Source organism: Bubalus bubalis, chromosome 9 (genome assembly GCF_019923935.1).
Source record: "Bubalus bubalis isolate 160015118507 breed Murrah chromosome 9, NDDB_SH_1, whole genome shotgun sequence".
Classification (NCBI taxonomy): Eukaryota; Metazoa; Chordata; class Mammalia; order Artiodactyla; family Bovidae; genus Bubalus; species Bubalus bubalis.
Window position 1 is genome coordinate 105,422,260 of NC_059165.1, and position 15,832 is coordinate 105,438,091.

Consider the following 15,832-nt stretch of genomic DNA (forward strand, 5'->3'; position numbering starts at 1 on the left):
GAGAAGAAGGAGGCGAAGAGCCGAGCTGGCGTTAACGAGACTTTACTGAAAACAACACCGGGCGAACCAAGGATTACAAACAGGAATGTGGACTCGTAGCAAAACAAAACAAAAAAACAAACAGAGGAAAAGGGCGGGAGGAGGGGGTGTCGGAGGGATGGAAGGGAAGGGGAAGCGAGAGCGAGGAAAGGGGAGGAGGGCTTTTTTTTTTTTTTTTCTTCTTCCCATTTCCTTAAAAAACCAACACAGGAGAACACACACACACACAACCAACGTTTGTTCCCGAGTAGAAACATAAATAGGGCAGAATCGAACACTCTGTTCTTCTCTCTTCCAAAGTCAAAAAAAAAAAAAAAAAAAAGGTAAAAGAAAAAGGAAGCGCAGGGCTTGAGGCTGCGCCCCCTCGGAGCCTCCTTCGGCGGCGGTGTGTACAAAGGGGCGGCCAGGACGCGCGGGTTTGTGCAACACGGGGTGACCGCGGCCCGGGATAAAGGCAGCGCAAGAGCGGGGCAGGGGAGGTCATGCGCTCACCCCCCCGGGAGCAGGGGGTCCAGCTTGTCGAGTCTGAGGCGCCCTCTCCGAGTCCTGGCACCATGGGGGAGGGGGTCCCCGGGGCCGCGCCCTCTCCGAGTCCGGGGCGCCCACGCCCCCCTCCCCCCAACGCGCGAGCCCGCCTCTCTGGGAGGGGGCCGCGCATGCGCCCCGTGCGCGGGCTCAGTACGCGGGCACCTGGTGCTGGGGCAGCAGCTGGCAGCCGCTGTTGACGTGGCTGAGGACCTTCTGCTTGAGCTGCGCCACCTGCTCGCGCAGCAGGCTCGCTGTGGACGCCAGCTCCGTGTTCTGGCTCTTGAGCGTCTTCACTTTTTCCTCGAGGCGCGAGATGCGCTCCAGCTTGCGCTTGCGGCACTTGGAGGCAGCGATGCGGTTGCGCAGCCGCTTGCGCTCTGCCTTAATGCGCTCTTGCGTGTCCATGTCGATGGGCGACAGCGGCGGGCTCTCGCCGAAGCTCGGCACGTCGGGCACCGTCTGCGGTTCATCCTTGAGCGCGGCCAGGCGCGGTGGCCCCAACGTGCCTGGGGGTGGCGGCGGTGGGAAGGGCACAGGCTCCGCGGCGAAGGCGACCGTCGCAGCACCCCCAGCACTCCCGGTGCCGCCCGCGTAGCTGCTCAGGTTCGCGTAGACGGGCGCCTCGGGCGTGGCCGCCGCTGGGGCCAGCTCGCTGGGAGGCGCGGCGCCCGCAGCCGTGCCCGAAGGTCCCCCGGCGGCGGCTGCAGCGGAGGCCGCGCCCGCGCCCAGCTGGTTTTGCTTGTGTAAGTCCTCTAGGGCCTTGACGAAGCCCTCGGCGAACTCCTGCTCCTCGCTGGCCGCCACCTTGGGATAGAGGAACTGCGTGCTCGTCGGCGTGGTGGTAACCAGCCCGTTGGACTGGATGATGAGGCGCTCGAGCTCGGGCGAGGCGAGCTTGAGCAGCCCCAGGTCGGGCGAGGCAAGCAGACCGTCGGGGGGCGCCGTGCCCGGGGCGCCGTCGGTGCGCAAGGGGCCCGGGGGCGGCGCGGCCGCGGGCTTGAGAGCTGCCGCCACCTGTTCGCTCAAGCTCAGCGTCAGCGCGTCCTTCTTCATCATGCTGCCGGCCGCCGCCGTCGGGGGCGCCCCGGGGAACAGACGACCCGGGGACGCGAAGCTGCCACCGCCGCCACTGCTACTGCCGCCGCCGCCCAGGCCGCTCAGCGCTTCATCGCCGTAGAAGGGTGTTTCCATCCTCCGCCTCCCCCGCCGCGCCGGCCCGGGGGGGGAGTGGCCGCGGCCGCCCGGGGGCCCGCGCCCCCCCCGTCCGCTCGGCCCTGCACCCTCCCCGGCTGCGGCCGCTGCGCCCGGCCCTCCGCTGGCGGCGGCTCCTGCGCCGCGCAACCGGTGCGCCCCCTTATAGCCTCGGCCCGGCGCGATGAGCTCACTGTCCCCGCTCGCCATTGGGCACGAGTGACGTCTCTCATTTGCATGATGGGGTGGGGCCAAGTCAATGACGCCCCCCTTATCCCCCACCGACTGCCGTTGTCCGGGTGACGCGCGGTAAACGGCACAACAGCGCGCTGCCTTGTGGGTTGACGTCATGGGGGCGGGCCGAGCTTCAGGCCTGGTCACTCCGCCCCAGGAGTGCCGTGTACGACCAATGCCCCCAGCGCCGCCTCCCGCCAAGGCACGTCCCGGGTGGCGTGATGGGCCCGGCCACCCGGCTCCCGCCCTCCCAGAGGCCCCGCCCCGCGTCCGCGCGTGGGGCCCCGGGCGGGAAGGGGGCGGTGCCGGCCTCCGGAGACCGGAGGAGGGGGATGGGGCTCCGGATGGATAAATAACTCCCTGGCGCCTCCCGCTTCACTATGCTGTGTCTCCCTTATCGCGCCTCACACTGGACATAGTGCGGGCCTAAGGGAGCTGTGCCCGGCGGCTCGCTGCGGCTGTGGGCCAGGTCTGTTTCCAGCTCACCCCCCACCCCGGTGTGTTTGCCCCAGAAAGGCTGGGGAGGGGAGAGGAGGTTCCAGTCAGAAGTTGTTGGAAATGCTTTGATCCTGCTGCTTTTCATAGGGTGGGGTCTAAATCGCAGGAGTCCGATTTCCTGACTTTACAGACGGGAAATTGAGGCTCTGCGAGGTGGAGTGACCTGCCCTCGAGGCCAGAGCGTGACCAAGCCTGAGCTCTTATCCATGCAGTAGAACCCGGGCGTCCATGCCCCGGGCAGCGGCTTACGTTTTTACCTCTGCGTCTGCCAGAGCCTCCTGTGGGTACCCCGGTGGCTCCCGGACTGGGCTGTTAAGTCAGGAATCCCAGATGGTAATTATTACCTGTTAATGACTACTATGATTGTCAGGTCAGGCTTAATGGGCCTCCATAAAGACTGGCTGGGGATGGGAATATGAGGGAGGTGGGAGGGGCCCTTCACCACACTGCCAGGAGATCCTTGGGACATCTGGGTCTGACCTACGACCCCTGCACAAAACCCCCCCATGGCTCTCATCACACACTGGATGGGGCCCAGTCCATCACTAGTCGGTGGAGGGCCCATACATTCCTTTGTTCTTTACAGTGACACCCTGTAACCTTTCACTCACCCTCTCTGAGCGTTGTCTTCCCAACTCCTTGCTGCCCTCAGGGCCTGAACAGGTGCTGGCTCCCTTCCCCCAATGCCAACGGCTGATTCTCAGAGAGGCCCCTCCCACTCACCTTGTTTCCATTATACCTGGAACCATCCACAATGCTGCTGCTGTCAGTCGTGTCCGACTCTGTGTGACCCCATAGACGGCAGCCCACCAGGCTCCCCCGTCCCTGGGATTCTCCAGGCAAGAACACTGGAGTGGGTTGCCATTTACTTCTCCAATTCATGAAAGTGAAAAGTGAAAGTCAAGTCGCTCAGTCGTGTTTGACTCTTAGCGACCCCATGGACTGCAGCCTACCAGGCTCCTCCATTCATGGGATTTTCCAGGCAAGAGTACTGGAGTTGGGTGCTACTGCCTTCTCCGAATGCTAGGGTGGACCATAAGTCCCAGCAGGGCAGGCTATCTTGGGCCTGCTGGGTCTCCAGCTCCCTGCATGGGGCCTAGCATCCAATAGCCAGTGTTAAAGAAGAGGGCTGGTGGGATTTCTGTGGCACTTTCTGGCCTCAGTTTGTCTGATTGACCTATGGACATGAACACCTGGTCTTCTGTTTCCCTTCCTCACCTGGCCTTGCCCCTAACTGGGCTGTGGAGCAAGAAGGCCTTGAGGGAGGCTGTCACCATGAGCAAGAGGCCTGGCCTGGCTGGTGGAGAGTTGGGGGTATGGATGTATGTCTGTGTTCCCACAAATGTCTGTTTGTGCCCACATGTGCCTATATGTGTTCATGTATGAACCCAGGTGTGTTCACACACAGGAGTGGATGTCTGTGCTTGTGTGAATCCATGCATATGTATACCCATGTGTATGTATGTATGTGTATATCTGTATGTGTTTCCAGGCATGTGGGTTTCTGTAGCCTCCAGTCATGTCCTCTTGGGTCCCAGTACGGCCAAGTTCAGTTCAGTTCAGTTGCTCAGTCGTGTCCAACTCTTTGCGAGACCCCATGAATCGCAGCACGCCAGGCCTCCCTGTCCATCACCAACTCCCAGAGTTCACTCAGACTCACGTCCATCGAGTCAGTGATGCCATCCAGCCATCTCATCCGCTGTCGTCCCCTTCTCCTACTGCCCCCAATCCCTCCCAGCATCAGAGTCTTTTCCAATGAGTCAACTCTTCGCACGAGGTGGCCAAAGTACTGGAGTTTCAGCTTTAGCATCAGTCCTTCCAAAGAAATCCCAGGGCTGATCTCCTTCAGAATGGACTGGTTGGATCTCCTTGCAGTCCAAGGGACTCTCAAGAGTCTTCTCCAACACCACAGTTCAAAAGCATCAATTCTTCAGCGCGCAGCCTTCTTCACAGTCCAACTCTCACATCCATACATGACCACAGGAAAAACCATAGCCTTGACTAGGTGGACCTTTGTTGGCAAAGTAATGTCTCTGCTTTTGAATATGCTATCTAGGTTGGTCATAGCTTTCCTTCCAAGGAGTAAGCATCTTTTAATTTCATGGCTGCAGTCACCATCTGCAGTGATTTTGGAGCCCCCAAAAAATAAAGTCTGACACTGTTTGCACTGTTTCCCCATCTATTTCCCATGAAGTGATGGGATCAGACGCCATGATCTTCGTTTTCTGAATGTTGAGTTTTAAGCCAACTTTTTCACTCTCCACTTGCACTTTCATCAAGAGGCTTTTGAGTTCCTCTTCACTTTCTGCCATAAGGGTGGTGTCATCTGCATATCTGAGGTTATTGATATTTCTCCTGGCAATCTTGATTCCAGCTTGTGCTTCTTCCAGTCCAGCGTTTCTCATGATGTACTCTGCATATAAGTTAAATAAGCAGGGTGACAATATACAGCCTTGACATACTCCTTTTCCTATTTGGAACCAGTCTGTTGTTCCATGTCCAGTTCTAACTGTTGCTTCCTGACCTGCATACAGATTTCTCAAGAGGCAGGTCAGGTGGTCTGGTATTCCCATCTCTTTCAGAATTTCCCACAGTTTATTGTGATCCACAAAGTCAAAGGCTTTGGCATAATCAATAAGGCAGAAATAGATTTTTTTCTGGAACTCTCTTGCTTTTTTCATGATCCAGCGGATGTTGGCAATTTGATCTCTGGTTCCTCTGCCTTTTCTAAAACCAGCTTGAAGATCAAGAAGTTCACAGTTCACGTATTGCTGAAGCCTGGCTTGGAGAATTTTGAGTATTACTTTACTGGCATGTGAGATGAGTGCAATTGTGCAGTAGTTTGAGCATTCTTTGGCATTGCCTTTCTTTGGGATTGGAATGAAAACTGACCTTTTCCAGTCCTGTGGCCACTGCTGAGTTTTCCAGATTTGCTGGCATATTGAGTGCAGCACTTTTACAGTATCATCTTTCAGGATTTGAAATAGCTCAACTGGAATTCCATCACCTCCACTAGCTTTGTTCGTAGTGATGCTTTCTAAGGCCCACTTGACTTCACATTCCAGGATGTCTGGCTCTAGGTCAGTGATCACATCATCGTGATTATCTGGGTCGTGAAGATCTTTTTTGTACAGTTCTTCTGAAGGGACCCCTAAATGAAGGGGATGCAGCCCCTAGCCTATAACCAGCCACACCCTAGGACCCTGCTCTGGGCCTATGCAGTGGGGCTAGATTGAAGGAGATGGGGCCATGCTTCTCCCCAAGGCAGGAGGGTGAGTGGGTAGCCTAAGGAGGCTCCCCCCTTACCTTGGGCCTTGACTTTGATAGGTAAGAATGGTCTGGTGAGCTGCGGGCAGGGCTAGCCTGAGCTGGTCACCTGTGGGTGACCAGCAGACAGGCTTTGGAAAATGGAGGCAAAGGAAGGCCAAGGCATATTACCTCTGTTTGTATTTATTGCTTATGAAAATAGAGCAAATAATCCCACCTACTTCATAGAGTATTGTGACTTCTATTGGAAGTATTTGAACACATAGTAAGAGCTCAATAAATGTTTTCTGTAATTGTTTTATTATCATTTGGCCAAACTTAACTGCAGTTCTTTGGACTACCCTCAGCCTGGACTGCCCTTCCTTAACCTCCTGGCGAACTCCTACTAATCCTTCAAAACCCACCTCCAGTGTCCCCTGCTCCAAGAAGTCTTCCATCACCATGCCTACAGGGATTTCCCTAGACCCTTCCATCTGAGTGAGCCCTTCCCACTCTCTATGTCTGCTTTACTCTGCCCTAGAAGGGTCCTTTGGAGAAGGCAATGGCACCCCACTCCAGTACTCTTGCCTGGAAAAATCCCATGGATGGAGAAGCCCGGTAGGCTGCAGTCCATGGGGTCGCTGAGGGTTGGACAGGACTGAGCGACTTCACTTTCATGAATTGGAGAAGGAAATGGCAACCCACTCCAGTGTTCTTGCCTGGAGAATCCCAGGGACGGGGGAGCCTGGTGGGCTGCCGTCTATGGGGTCGCATAGAGTCAGACACAACTGAAGTGACTTAGCAGCAGGAGGGTCCTTGGAGCTAGATGGGGAAGCCCTGTCTTGGCTGCCCTTGGCAGCCTCTGCCATCCCTACTCTCCAATACCTACCCCATTAGGCTCCTGTGCTGTGACTTGGCATTCCTTGTGACCCAGTGTCCTTCCTCATCCTCTCCCTTTTCCGTCTGGGACATCCCAGTCCTGATCCTCCATTTGGGCCAGGGGTTGACCCCCTAGAGCTGGGGTGCAGCTGTTTCCAGCTTAGTCTTCCCAGATGGAGGGCTCCTCAGCCAGGTCAAAGGGGGCCTGAAATCTATCAACCAGTCCCAGGCAGTGAACATGGGCTATCTCCCATTCATTCATTCATTCCACATACATTGACTGAGCACTTACTGTGAGCCTAGTGATGGAACACATGAATGACACAAACACCAGCAACCGCTCAGGCACACAGTCTGAGGGAGGAACCTGACAAGCACAGCTTCAAGGAGAATAAATGGTACCTCCTTCCTGCAGGATGCAGGGGGAAGTGGTTTTAGAGTTGAGTACTCTGGGAGGGTCACCCCAGGAGATGATGCTGAATTCAGGAGGAGCTGGAGCAAATCATGAGATAATTCATTTGAGGGCAGTGTCCCAGGGAAAGCAGCAAGTGCAAAGGTCCAGGGGCAGAAACCTGCTGGCCACATCTGTGCAGGGTAGAGAGGGAAGTGAGGCTGGATTCACTGAGCCAGGGAAAGCCAGAGGGAGAGAAGGTAAGGGTGGCGGTGAAAGGTGAAAGTGCTTCCACTGAAACCCAGGTGCTATTTGAACTTTGGGAAGTGGTAAAAGATAGGGAAGCCTGGCATGCTGCAGTCCATGGGATCGCTAAGATTCGGACACGGCTGAGCGCCTGTCTCAAGAGCAGAAGTGGCAGATGGAATTGAGGGACTAGAAGGGAAATGGGCTAGGTTGGGACTCCTCATTTTCCCGTTTATTCTCCCTGCAGCGTCTTAAGTCTTGGGAATTATCCCACCCCACCCCCCACCCCCAGCAGGGTCCAGAGAAGATGGGTGACCTGCCCTGGGTCACAAAGCCGAAGCTGAAGCCCCGTTCCCAACCTAGCCTTCCAAAGGGAGGCTGTCTAATCTTAACAGCCCCCTCGCTCGTTTTCAAATCTCCCGGCTCTGGCCTCTCCCCAGCGCGAAGAGATTGCTCTCTTGTTTAAAGGAACCTACAATTCGATTTAATGTTTAGTCTTTATTTGAAGATCGAGACCTAAAATCTACTTAATAAAACACAAAGCCCCAAAAGAATAAAGTTAAGGAGGAAGCCGAAAGGAATGAAGCGGAGGGGTCCTGGGGCAGAGGGTCTTGCCCGGGCGCTCGGGACCCCGCGGGGCGGGTGGGGCTCCTGCCTACAGAGTCCCCGGCGCTTAGGACCCAAGGGCTGGTGGGGGTGGAGCTTGCGGAGACCGTCCCCAGGGACAGGAGCTGTGCATCGGCCGGGGGAAGGGCGCCGGGCTCGGGCTGGGGGCGCGTCTGGCCCCGGCGCATTCCAGAGGATCGGGTTACTGGCGCAGGCGGCGGCCCCTCCCCTCCTGCCCCGCTTCCGCCCTCGCCTGGAGCGGGAACGGCAGTCATCTCCCTCGTCCAGTACAGGTGTTTGTCCGGTCGCTGGGTGAGGACCCAGCCCCAGCCCTCTGGCTCTTTCCAGTCTCACAAGACCATTTTACAGGCGAGGAAACTGATGCGCCGCCAGCCCCCTTCAGCACCAGAAAAGCGGGCAGAGCCTGCTTTACGACCCGCGACCCTGTTGACTGTTCCCCGAGATTGTGATGTCCCTAGGCTCCCAGAAGAGCCGCTAAGTCCAATATATGTTGATTGAATTGACCGTACCAAGTAAGCCCAGAAGAACTATGGGACAAGAAGAAAATAACTGAGGCCACGCTGACCCCCACCCCCGCCCAGGACAGGCAGGACTCCTGCACTCATCCAGTGAACATTTTATGTACATTTGCTGAATACCCACGCCCAGGTTCCCAGGTGGCTCAGTTGTAAAGAATCCACCTGCCAATGCAGGAGACAGAGATTCCGGTTAGATCCCTGGGTGGGGAAGATCCCCTGGAGTAGGAAATGGCAACCTGCTCCAGTATTCTTGCCTGGAAAATTCCATGGACAGAGGAGTGAGTCTGGCAGGCTACAGTCCATGGGGTCACAAAGAGTCGGACACAACTAACCGCATGGTACAGGCCTAGGTAAGTACACTTGCTGCATGCACAGCCCAGGCCCAGTGTATTCACAGGTGGACATTGGAGAAACAGATTTCAGGGTCAGATGTCACAAGACCAACTTCAGAAGTTGATTTTTGCTTTTGGCCAAGTTGAAGCATCATCACTCATCTACCACCCTCTACTGAACCATTGCTGTATGCCAAGGTCTATGCGCTGGGGGAGGGTTTAGGGCCTTCCCTTAGCCTTCCCAATTCAATCAACCCCTAAGCTGACCAGAATCTCACGGGGGATGGGAAACCACCACCATAACAGAAAAGCCCACTTTAGGTCAGTGTCATCATTTTCTTTTCCTTTAAGTTGACCCCTTTCCAGCTTTTACTTCAGTAAATACATTTCAAAAGGGAAGCTTCGAGTCAGCACCAGGAATGGAAAACCAGTTTCTCTTGCCATAAATAGAAGGAAACTGAAAAACGAAGAAATGAGAGCAAAACTCAGGCATTCCCTCCTCCGGGACACTCTGGGTCGATTCCGGACCCCAAATGTTCCATTATCCAAAAAATATTAAAGGCTGGGAAGCCCCAAACCAACAAGACAGGCATGTGTGTTCACAGGGCAGGAAGGGCCGCAGGGACCCACACAGCATTCCAGTCTCCAAGAGTGGGGTCAGCACACAGTAGGAGCTCAATAATGTGCCCAGCCTGGGTGATAAGCACCTACTATAATATGTGTGGGGTTTGCCTGCATCAGCCAGGATCCTCCCAAGGTTCCTCGAGGTACTGAGCTGTTTAGGGGGCGGGGGGACAGATGGCAGTGGCAGGCAGAGGCCTCTTGGGTGTGTGTCGCCAGGGGTCTCTCTGAGGAGGCTTCAAGTTGGTTAAGTGGAAGCTCTCATTTCTGCCTAAAGACCTTGGGGATGCCCCACCCACAATACTGTGGGACCCTGACATTCTTCCCATACTACCTGGGGTTGGAGAGGAGGGATGTAAGTCCTGTCTGACTCTGTGACCCCATGGACTGTAGCCCACCAGACTCCTGTCCTTGGAATTATCCAGGCAAGAATACTGGAGTGGGTTAGACATTGCCTGCTCCTGGGGATCTTCCCCACCCAGGGATCGAACCCGGGTCTCCCGCATGGCAGGCAGATTCTTTACCATCTGAGCCACCAGGGAAGTTGGGAATCAATGGATACAGTAACAAATAATTAAATGAATAAGTGTATCATTTAGTGGAGTAATGAGCAGATGCTTCCAGGAGGCCAAGATGGGAAACCCACTCTTGACATTGTTCTTTAAAAGCCCCACAGAAGCACTGAGAAGAGGGACACCTGTCCCCATTTTTCACATAAACTGAGGTTCTGAGCAAAGCATAGGTCCAGACTTTGGAGGAAGACTGGAATCCAGGTGAATCTCTACGGGCAGACAAGGCTCAGGGAGGTGGGCATCTTGGGGAGATGAGGCTGGACCTGGGGCTGCTGGGGCCCTTGGGGGAAGGCACCACGTCGGCAGCTCTACAGGATCCTGGCCCCTGTAGGGGAGTAGATCGAACGAGGGGGTGAAGCAGCAGGGAGGAGGCGGCGGGGGCCCCCAGGGTGGGGAGGAGCAGGCGGAGTCCGCGTCGCTTAGGAAGAGGCCCCAAGGAAGGAGCAGACTTGGGGCGAAGGCCTACAAATGGGGTATGTATTAACGCCAGTCCTGCGCTTAATGGGCGAGGGGGCAGGACGACCCTTCCTCTGAACCTGAGGACGTTCTTCCGAACCCCCTCGCCCGTCGCCTCCTCCCCCTCCCCCCAGGCTCCGCCGCCGCCGCCTCTCCCAGGGAGGAAGTGGTGAGGATGCGGGGGAGGGCCCCCCATTCTCACTTCCCCTGGGGCAGGGCGGGGCCTGCAGGGTTCCCTCCCCCTTAGCAAGAATCGAGGGCCCCCCACCCCCGCACACACACAGGGGTGGGGCCCAAGGGGGGCTGCCCGAGCTGGGACTGGGCCAGGGTTGCACGCCCGCCACCCCCCCACCCCACGGTAACACAAGTTCTCTAGGCTTTGACGGTTCTCATCTTAAATGTGGGGATAAGAAGCTCGACCTTGAAACAGTGAATTGCTGGGTGAGAGGTCCCCGCCCCGGACCTGACGAGCCCCTCGACCCTATTCATTCCCCACCCCCACCCCCGGCCCGGGGCGGGAAAACCCAGCCGGACAAGGACACGCCCAGCCTTAGAAGGGTCAGGGCCGGGCCGGAGGGAGCGACGTCGCAGTAAACACGGACTTGGAGGGAGGAGGGAGGCGCATTCCGCGGCGCAGGCAAAGACCTGATCCCGATGGGGCTTCTCGGCTTGCCTCGCGGCTGCGCTGCCCAAAACCTGTCTCACGTCGGTCCCCGCAGCCTGGCCCCGCCTCTGGCGGAGATCTGGGAGAGAAAGGTTGTGGCGGGGGGTGGGGGGGTGGGGTTCGGCGCAGCAGGCGGCAGCGCAAGAGTTAACCCCTGCTGCGACCGGACTCTAGCGTGGGGGTGGGTGGCGTCAGAACCGACGTCAAGGCAAGGAGGAGCGGCGTAGACGCGGATGCTCGGGCCGCGTGGCCGGCGCCCCCGCCGCTCGGGAGGCGGTGGGTGTGGTTGGTGGGGGGAGGCCTACCCCCGCAGTTTCCCCCACGCGGTGCAAAAAGACGGGGCAACTGAGGCACGAGAAGGGGCGTGGCCTACCTGGAATCGCCGCGGGTCCCTGGGCTCCAGGCCCCCGCCCGCCCCTGTCCCACCTGGTCACCCTCATCCAAGCCGGGACTCCTCACCTTTGTCCCCCTACCTGGGGTCGCCTGGCTGGCACGGACTGATATGTTAGTTTTGTTCTCCAGCACGCGGACAAAACCGCCTAAATACTCGCTGGGCGGCCCCGGGTGCTGCCGGACTTAGTCGCCACTTCAACGTGGGCCTCAGTTTTCTCCACCCGACAATGGGGAGAGAGCTGACGTTTACTGCTGGGGCCCTCTCGGCCTTAGGGAGGGGGTTGGGAGGGGATTCCCACCCCGAGGGGCGGGGAAGGGAAACGAAAGCCCAGAGGTACGAGCTGGGGACACTAGCCAGGCAAGATTCGAATCCCCCACTGGCTCCCGGCCCCGCCTCCTTACCTCCAGCCCTCTCTGGTCCCTCTCCCTCCGTTCCCTTCCTCCCTTCCACTTCTCCCCCCTCCTCCCCTCCTCCCCTCCTCCTTCCCATCGCCCCGCCACCCCCGGGCTGGCTTGGCCTCCCCGCGGGGCCGCTAATTAAATGCAGGGCTGGGGAAGGGAGGACCGCACGCCTTAACCCCTTCGATGCCGGGCCCTGGAGCGCTGCTATTGCCCGGGAAGGAGGGAGAGTGTCAGCTGCCAAACTCCCCTCCGCCCAGAACTTCAGGCCCCAGGACAAGCCCATCTGATCAATGGGTTGTTGTTTAGTCGCCAAGTCACGTCTGACCCTTTCGCGACCCCATGGACAGGGGATTTCCCAGGCAAGAATGCTAGAGTGAGTTGCCCTTTGCTTCTCTAGGGGATCTTCCCCACCCCGGGATGGAACCCGGGGGTTCCACTGGCAGACGGATTCTTTACCACTGAGCCACCAGATAAAACTGATGAATGGATCAATCAAGGCTTAGGGGCTGGACAAGGCAGACTCTTCATGGCCTCCTAACAGGAGGGCTGGAGCCGACAAATAGTTGGGAGGGGAAAAGGAATTATAGTGACTGTGAAATAAACAAAGGGAGAAAGGCAGAGATGGAGGAAGAGAACAGGAGGGGAGGGAGGCAAAGTCTGGTGGAGACTGACAGAGACCAGAGAGAAAGGAGGTGGGAAGAGAGACCAGTTATAGAAGACAAAAGACACAGCAAGAGACTCTTGATTGTTATAAAATCAAGCCAATTTTCACTGGGGTCCATGGTTCTTGGCTGGGGATTGGAACCAGTCCTCAGTCTTGTTGGCATGATGAGATGGGTGACATTATAAATCTGTACAAGGAAGATACTATCCAAAGTGACTGTCCGAGGGCAGCCTAGTTGGAGCTAGTGAGGGCATGGCGGCCCTAGCGATGCTCAGTATGTGTGGTGATAAGGGATTCAGGAGGCCACCTTGCGAGCTGGAGGCCTCAGCTCCCATGGAGGCTCACAGGGCAAGATCCTTGACGCTGACTTCTGGCCACGGCCTGGCTCACCCACTGCTCAGTGACCTCTGACTTGTGGGCAGAGCTCAAGGACCCCGATGCCCACCTTCTCAGTGGTGGTCACTGAGTGAGGTCACCCTCAGTGACCTCAGTGCTTTGTGGCCTGAACCACCCAGGGAGCTGTAGCTCTCACTCCCAAGTCCCCAGCCTGGCCCTGCAGCTCTGGGTCAGGTGGAGAGGACCCAGACACTGGCATTTCATGGCCTGGCTTCCCATTCCCTCGGCACACTGGCTACTGCCGTCGTTGGATAGACCGACACTCTGAGAGGGGCCTGCATTCTTGGGGTGGGAATATCTGAGAATGTAGGTAATATAATATCTGGCAAGAGCTGTGAAGAAATCTCACCAGGAGGAGGGGAGTGGGGAATACAGAGGGTCCATGACATCTGCAAGGAGGCACCAGGGAAGGATGTTCCTAAACGCTGGGTTAGCAAGTGCAAAGCCCCTGAGGTAGAGATACAGAGTGTGTTGGAAGACAATCAAGGCTGGAGTAGAGTAAGGAAAGGGGAGATGGGGGAAGGTAAGGGCAGGGGCGAATCACAGGGGCATCCATGTTGTCAGTAGCTGGGGTGGGGGAAGGTGGAGTCCTTGCCAGCTCAGGTAGAGCCTGTGACTACCCTTCCTGCCTCCGTTTCCCCACCAGTGCCCATGTTCCAGAGGATGCAGGGGAGACACGGGGCATAGAGGTTGCCCAGGGTCACAGGGGTCTATCTCCTGCTCTCTGTGGGTGCCCCCTGGCCTCTTCACATGCCCTGTGGCTCCCTGCTCAGCCCATCTCCCTGTCACCCCCTAGCTCTCTGCCCACTGCTGCCATCCAGCCACCTAACCTTTGTCCATGATGTTCCCTCACTAGTGCCCACAAAACACTCTGCAGCCCCCGTATCTAGCCGAGCCTGACGACTTTCCCTTGGCTGGCTCCCCAACCCCACTGGGCCCCTCACTCAGCCCCCTCACCCCATGTTTGGCCGCAAGCTCTGCAGGGAGGGGGTGGCTTAAGAGACAGAGAGGCTGACAGATGGGAGAAGGTGGGCATCGGGGTCCTTGAGCTCTGCCCACAACCTGGTTAAAAATAGCTGCCCCTCTGCCCCAGCCCCCTGTGAGGAGGTGGCAGTGATGGTGGCTGCAGTGATGGGGGATGTGCCTGGAGGAGCATCCGGCAGGGCCCGCGTTGCCATGGTGATGCTGACTCAGAGGCAGAGGCAGGTAGCGGCATTTGGTACCCGGAGGCCGCCTCTGCACGCAAGGCACCCTGCCCAGCCCCCACCCTGCAGCCTGCACTCCACTCATCTTCTGAGACCAGAGAGGGGCAGGTGAGGCCCTGCGGCAGCTGGTTAAGTTTCTCCACAACCCGCATCCAATCACCTGCTAGCAGGTGGGAGATCATGTTCTCACTGCAGTGACTGGGTACCAGCTCTTCCTCCCTCCATCCACCTGTCATCCCGCCCATCTGTCTGTCTATCCACCCATCCATCCACCCACCTATCCATCCATCCCTCTGTTCATTCATCCACCTAACGTTTATGGACCACTTCCTGCGTGGCCACACTGTTCTCAGCACAGGGCAATCAGAGTATCAGAGAAGGGTTTGGGCTGAGAGGATGCTGGCGAAGACCCTTGGCCGCTTGGGCCCAGGCCTCGAGATGCTGAGGCCCTCTTTTCTCCCTTCTGCTGTCAGTCTCTCCCCCTCTTCCTGTGTCTCTTTCAGTCTCTCTCTCGGTCTCCATCTCAAAGTACAGCCCAGACGCTTCCCCACACCCCTCAGGCCTCACAGCTGTGCCCACCTCACTCTTCACTTATCCTGCTCTAGCCACATCAGCCTTGTGCCTTTCCTCCAGTACATCAGCTCATTCCTACCTCAGGGCCTTTGCACATACTGCTGTCTCTGCCTGAAAGACCCTTAGGGTCTTCACCAGGTATCTGTCTTGTTTAATTCTTGGTTTCCTGATTATCTCTCTACCCTCCATCTTCAGAGTATATAGACCTAAGAGATGGCCTGTTGTTCCTTAGGTGTGAACACAGAGTAAACACTCAGCCGACAGCCCAGGAGCTGATGAAGGATAAACACAATGTATCCAGTCATATGGGGTATTATTCAGCCAAAGAGAAGAATGAAGCACCGATACACACTGCAACATATGAACCTTAAAAATCCTATGTTGAGTGAAAGAAGCCAGATGCGAAAGGCCCCATAGGATATGATTCCGTTTATGTGAAATGTCCAAAACAGGTCAGTTCATAAACACGGCAAGCAGATTAGTGGTAGTAAGGGGCTGAGGAGGAGGGAGTGGGTGTGAGGCTTCTTTCTGGGCTGATGACAGTGTTCTGGAACTAAGTACAGGTGGTGGTTACACAACATCGCAAATGTACTAAATACGCTGAAGTGCTCACTTTCTTTTGGTTGTTTTTAATTTGGCTGTGCCAGGTCTTAGATGTGGCATGCGGGATCTTTGGTTGAAGCAAGTGGGATCTAGTCCCTCCTGACCAGGGATGGAACCCTGGCCCCCTGCACTTCGAGCACAGAGTCTTCACTGGACCACCGGGGAAGTCCCTGAATTGCTCACTTTAAAAAGGTTGATTTTATGTTACTGAATGTTACTTCAATTGTTTTTAAAGCACTTTAGGTAAAAACTGTCTCTGTGTTAGCTGCTTGGTTGTGTCTGACTCTTTGCAACCTCGTGGACTGTAGCCCGCCAGGCTCCTCTGTTCATGGGATGTCTCAGGCAAGAATACTGGAGTGGGTTGCTATTTCCTTCTCCAGGGGATCTTCCCAATTCCAGGGATGGAACCCAGGTCTCCTGCATTGCAGGCAGATTCTTTACCTTCTGAGTCATCAGGTGTGGACTTTAGGCAATAATGCTCAATTTGCTGTGTCTCCAAGACACCCAGCATGTGCCTTCCCCAGGGCCTTTGCACCTGCTATTCCCTGCAGCTG

At 56.7% G+C, this 15,832-nt stretch overlaps 1 protein-coding gene and 1 long non-coding RNA gene across 2 annotated transcripts; one reads left to right on the plus strand and one right to left on the minus strand.

Annotated features, from left to right (window-relative positions):
* Positions 1-26: 26 nt before the first annotated feature.
* On the minus strand, positions 27-1,893 carry JUND (JunD proto-oncogene, AP-1 transcription factor subunit). The gene has a single exon (XM_006057949.4). The coding sequence runs from the start codon at positions 1,756-1,758 to the stop codon at positions 715-717; it is 1,044 nt and encodes a 347-aa protein (XP_006058011.2). The 5' UTR covers positions 1,759-1,893; the 3' UTR covers positions 27-714.
* Positions 1,894-10,866: 8,973 nt separating this feature from the next.
* Positions 10,867-15,531, plus strand: LOC102409836. Its single transcript, XR_003111592.2, has 3 exons — positions 10,867-11,134; positions 14,908-15,127; positions 15,323-15,531. It is a non-coding gene; the product is annotated as an uncharacterized LOC102409836 (long non-coding RNA).
* The last annotated feature ends 301 nt before the right edge of the window (positions 15,532-15,832 follow it).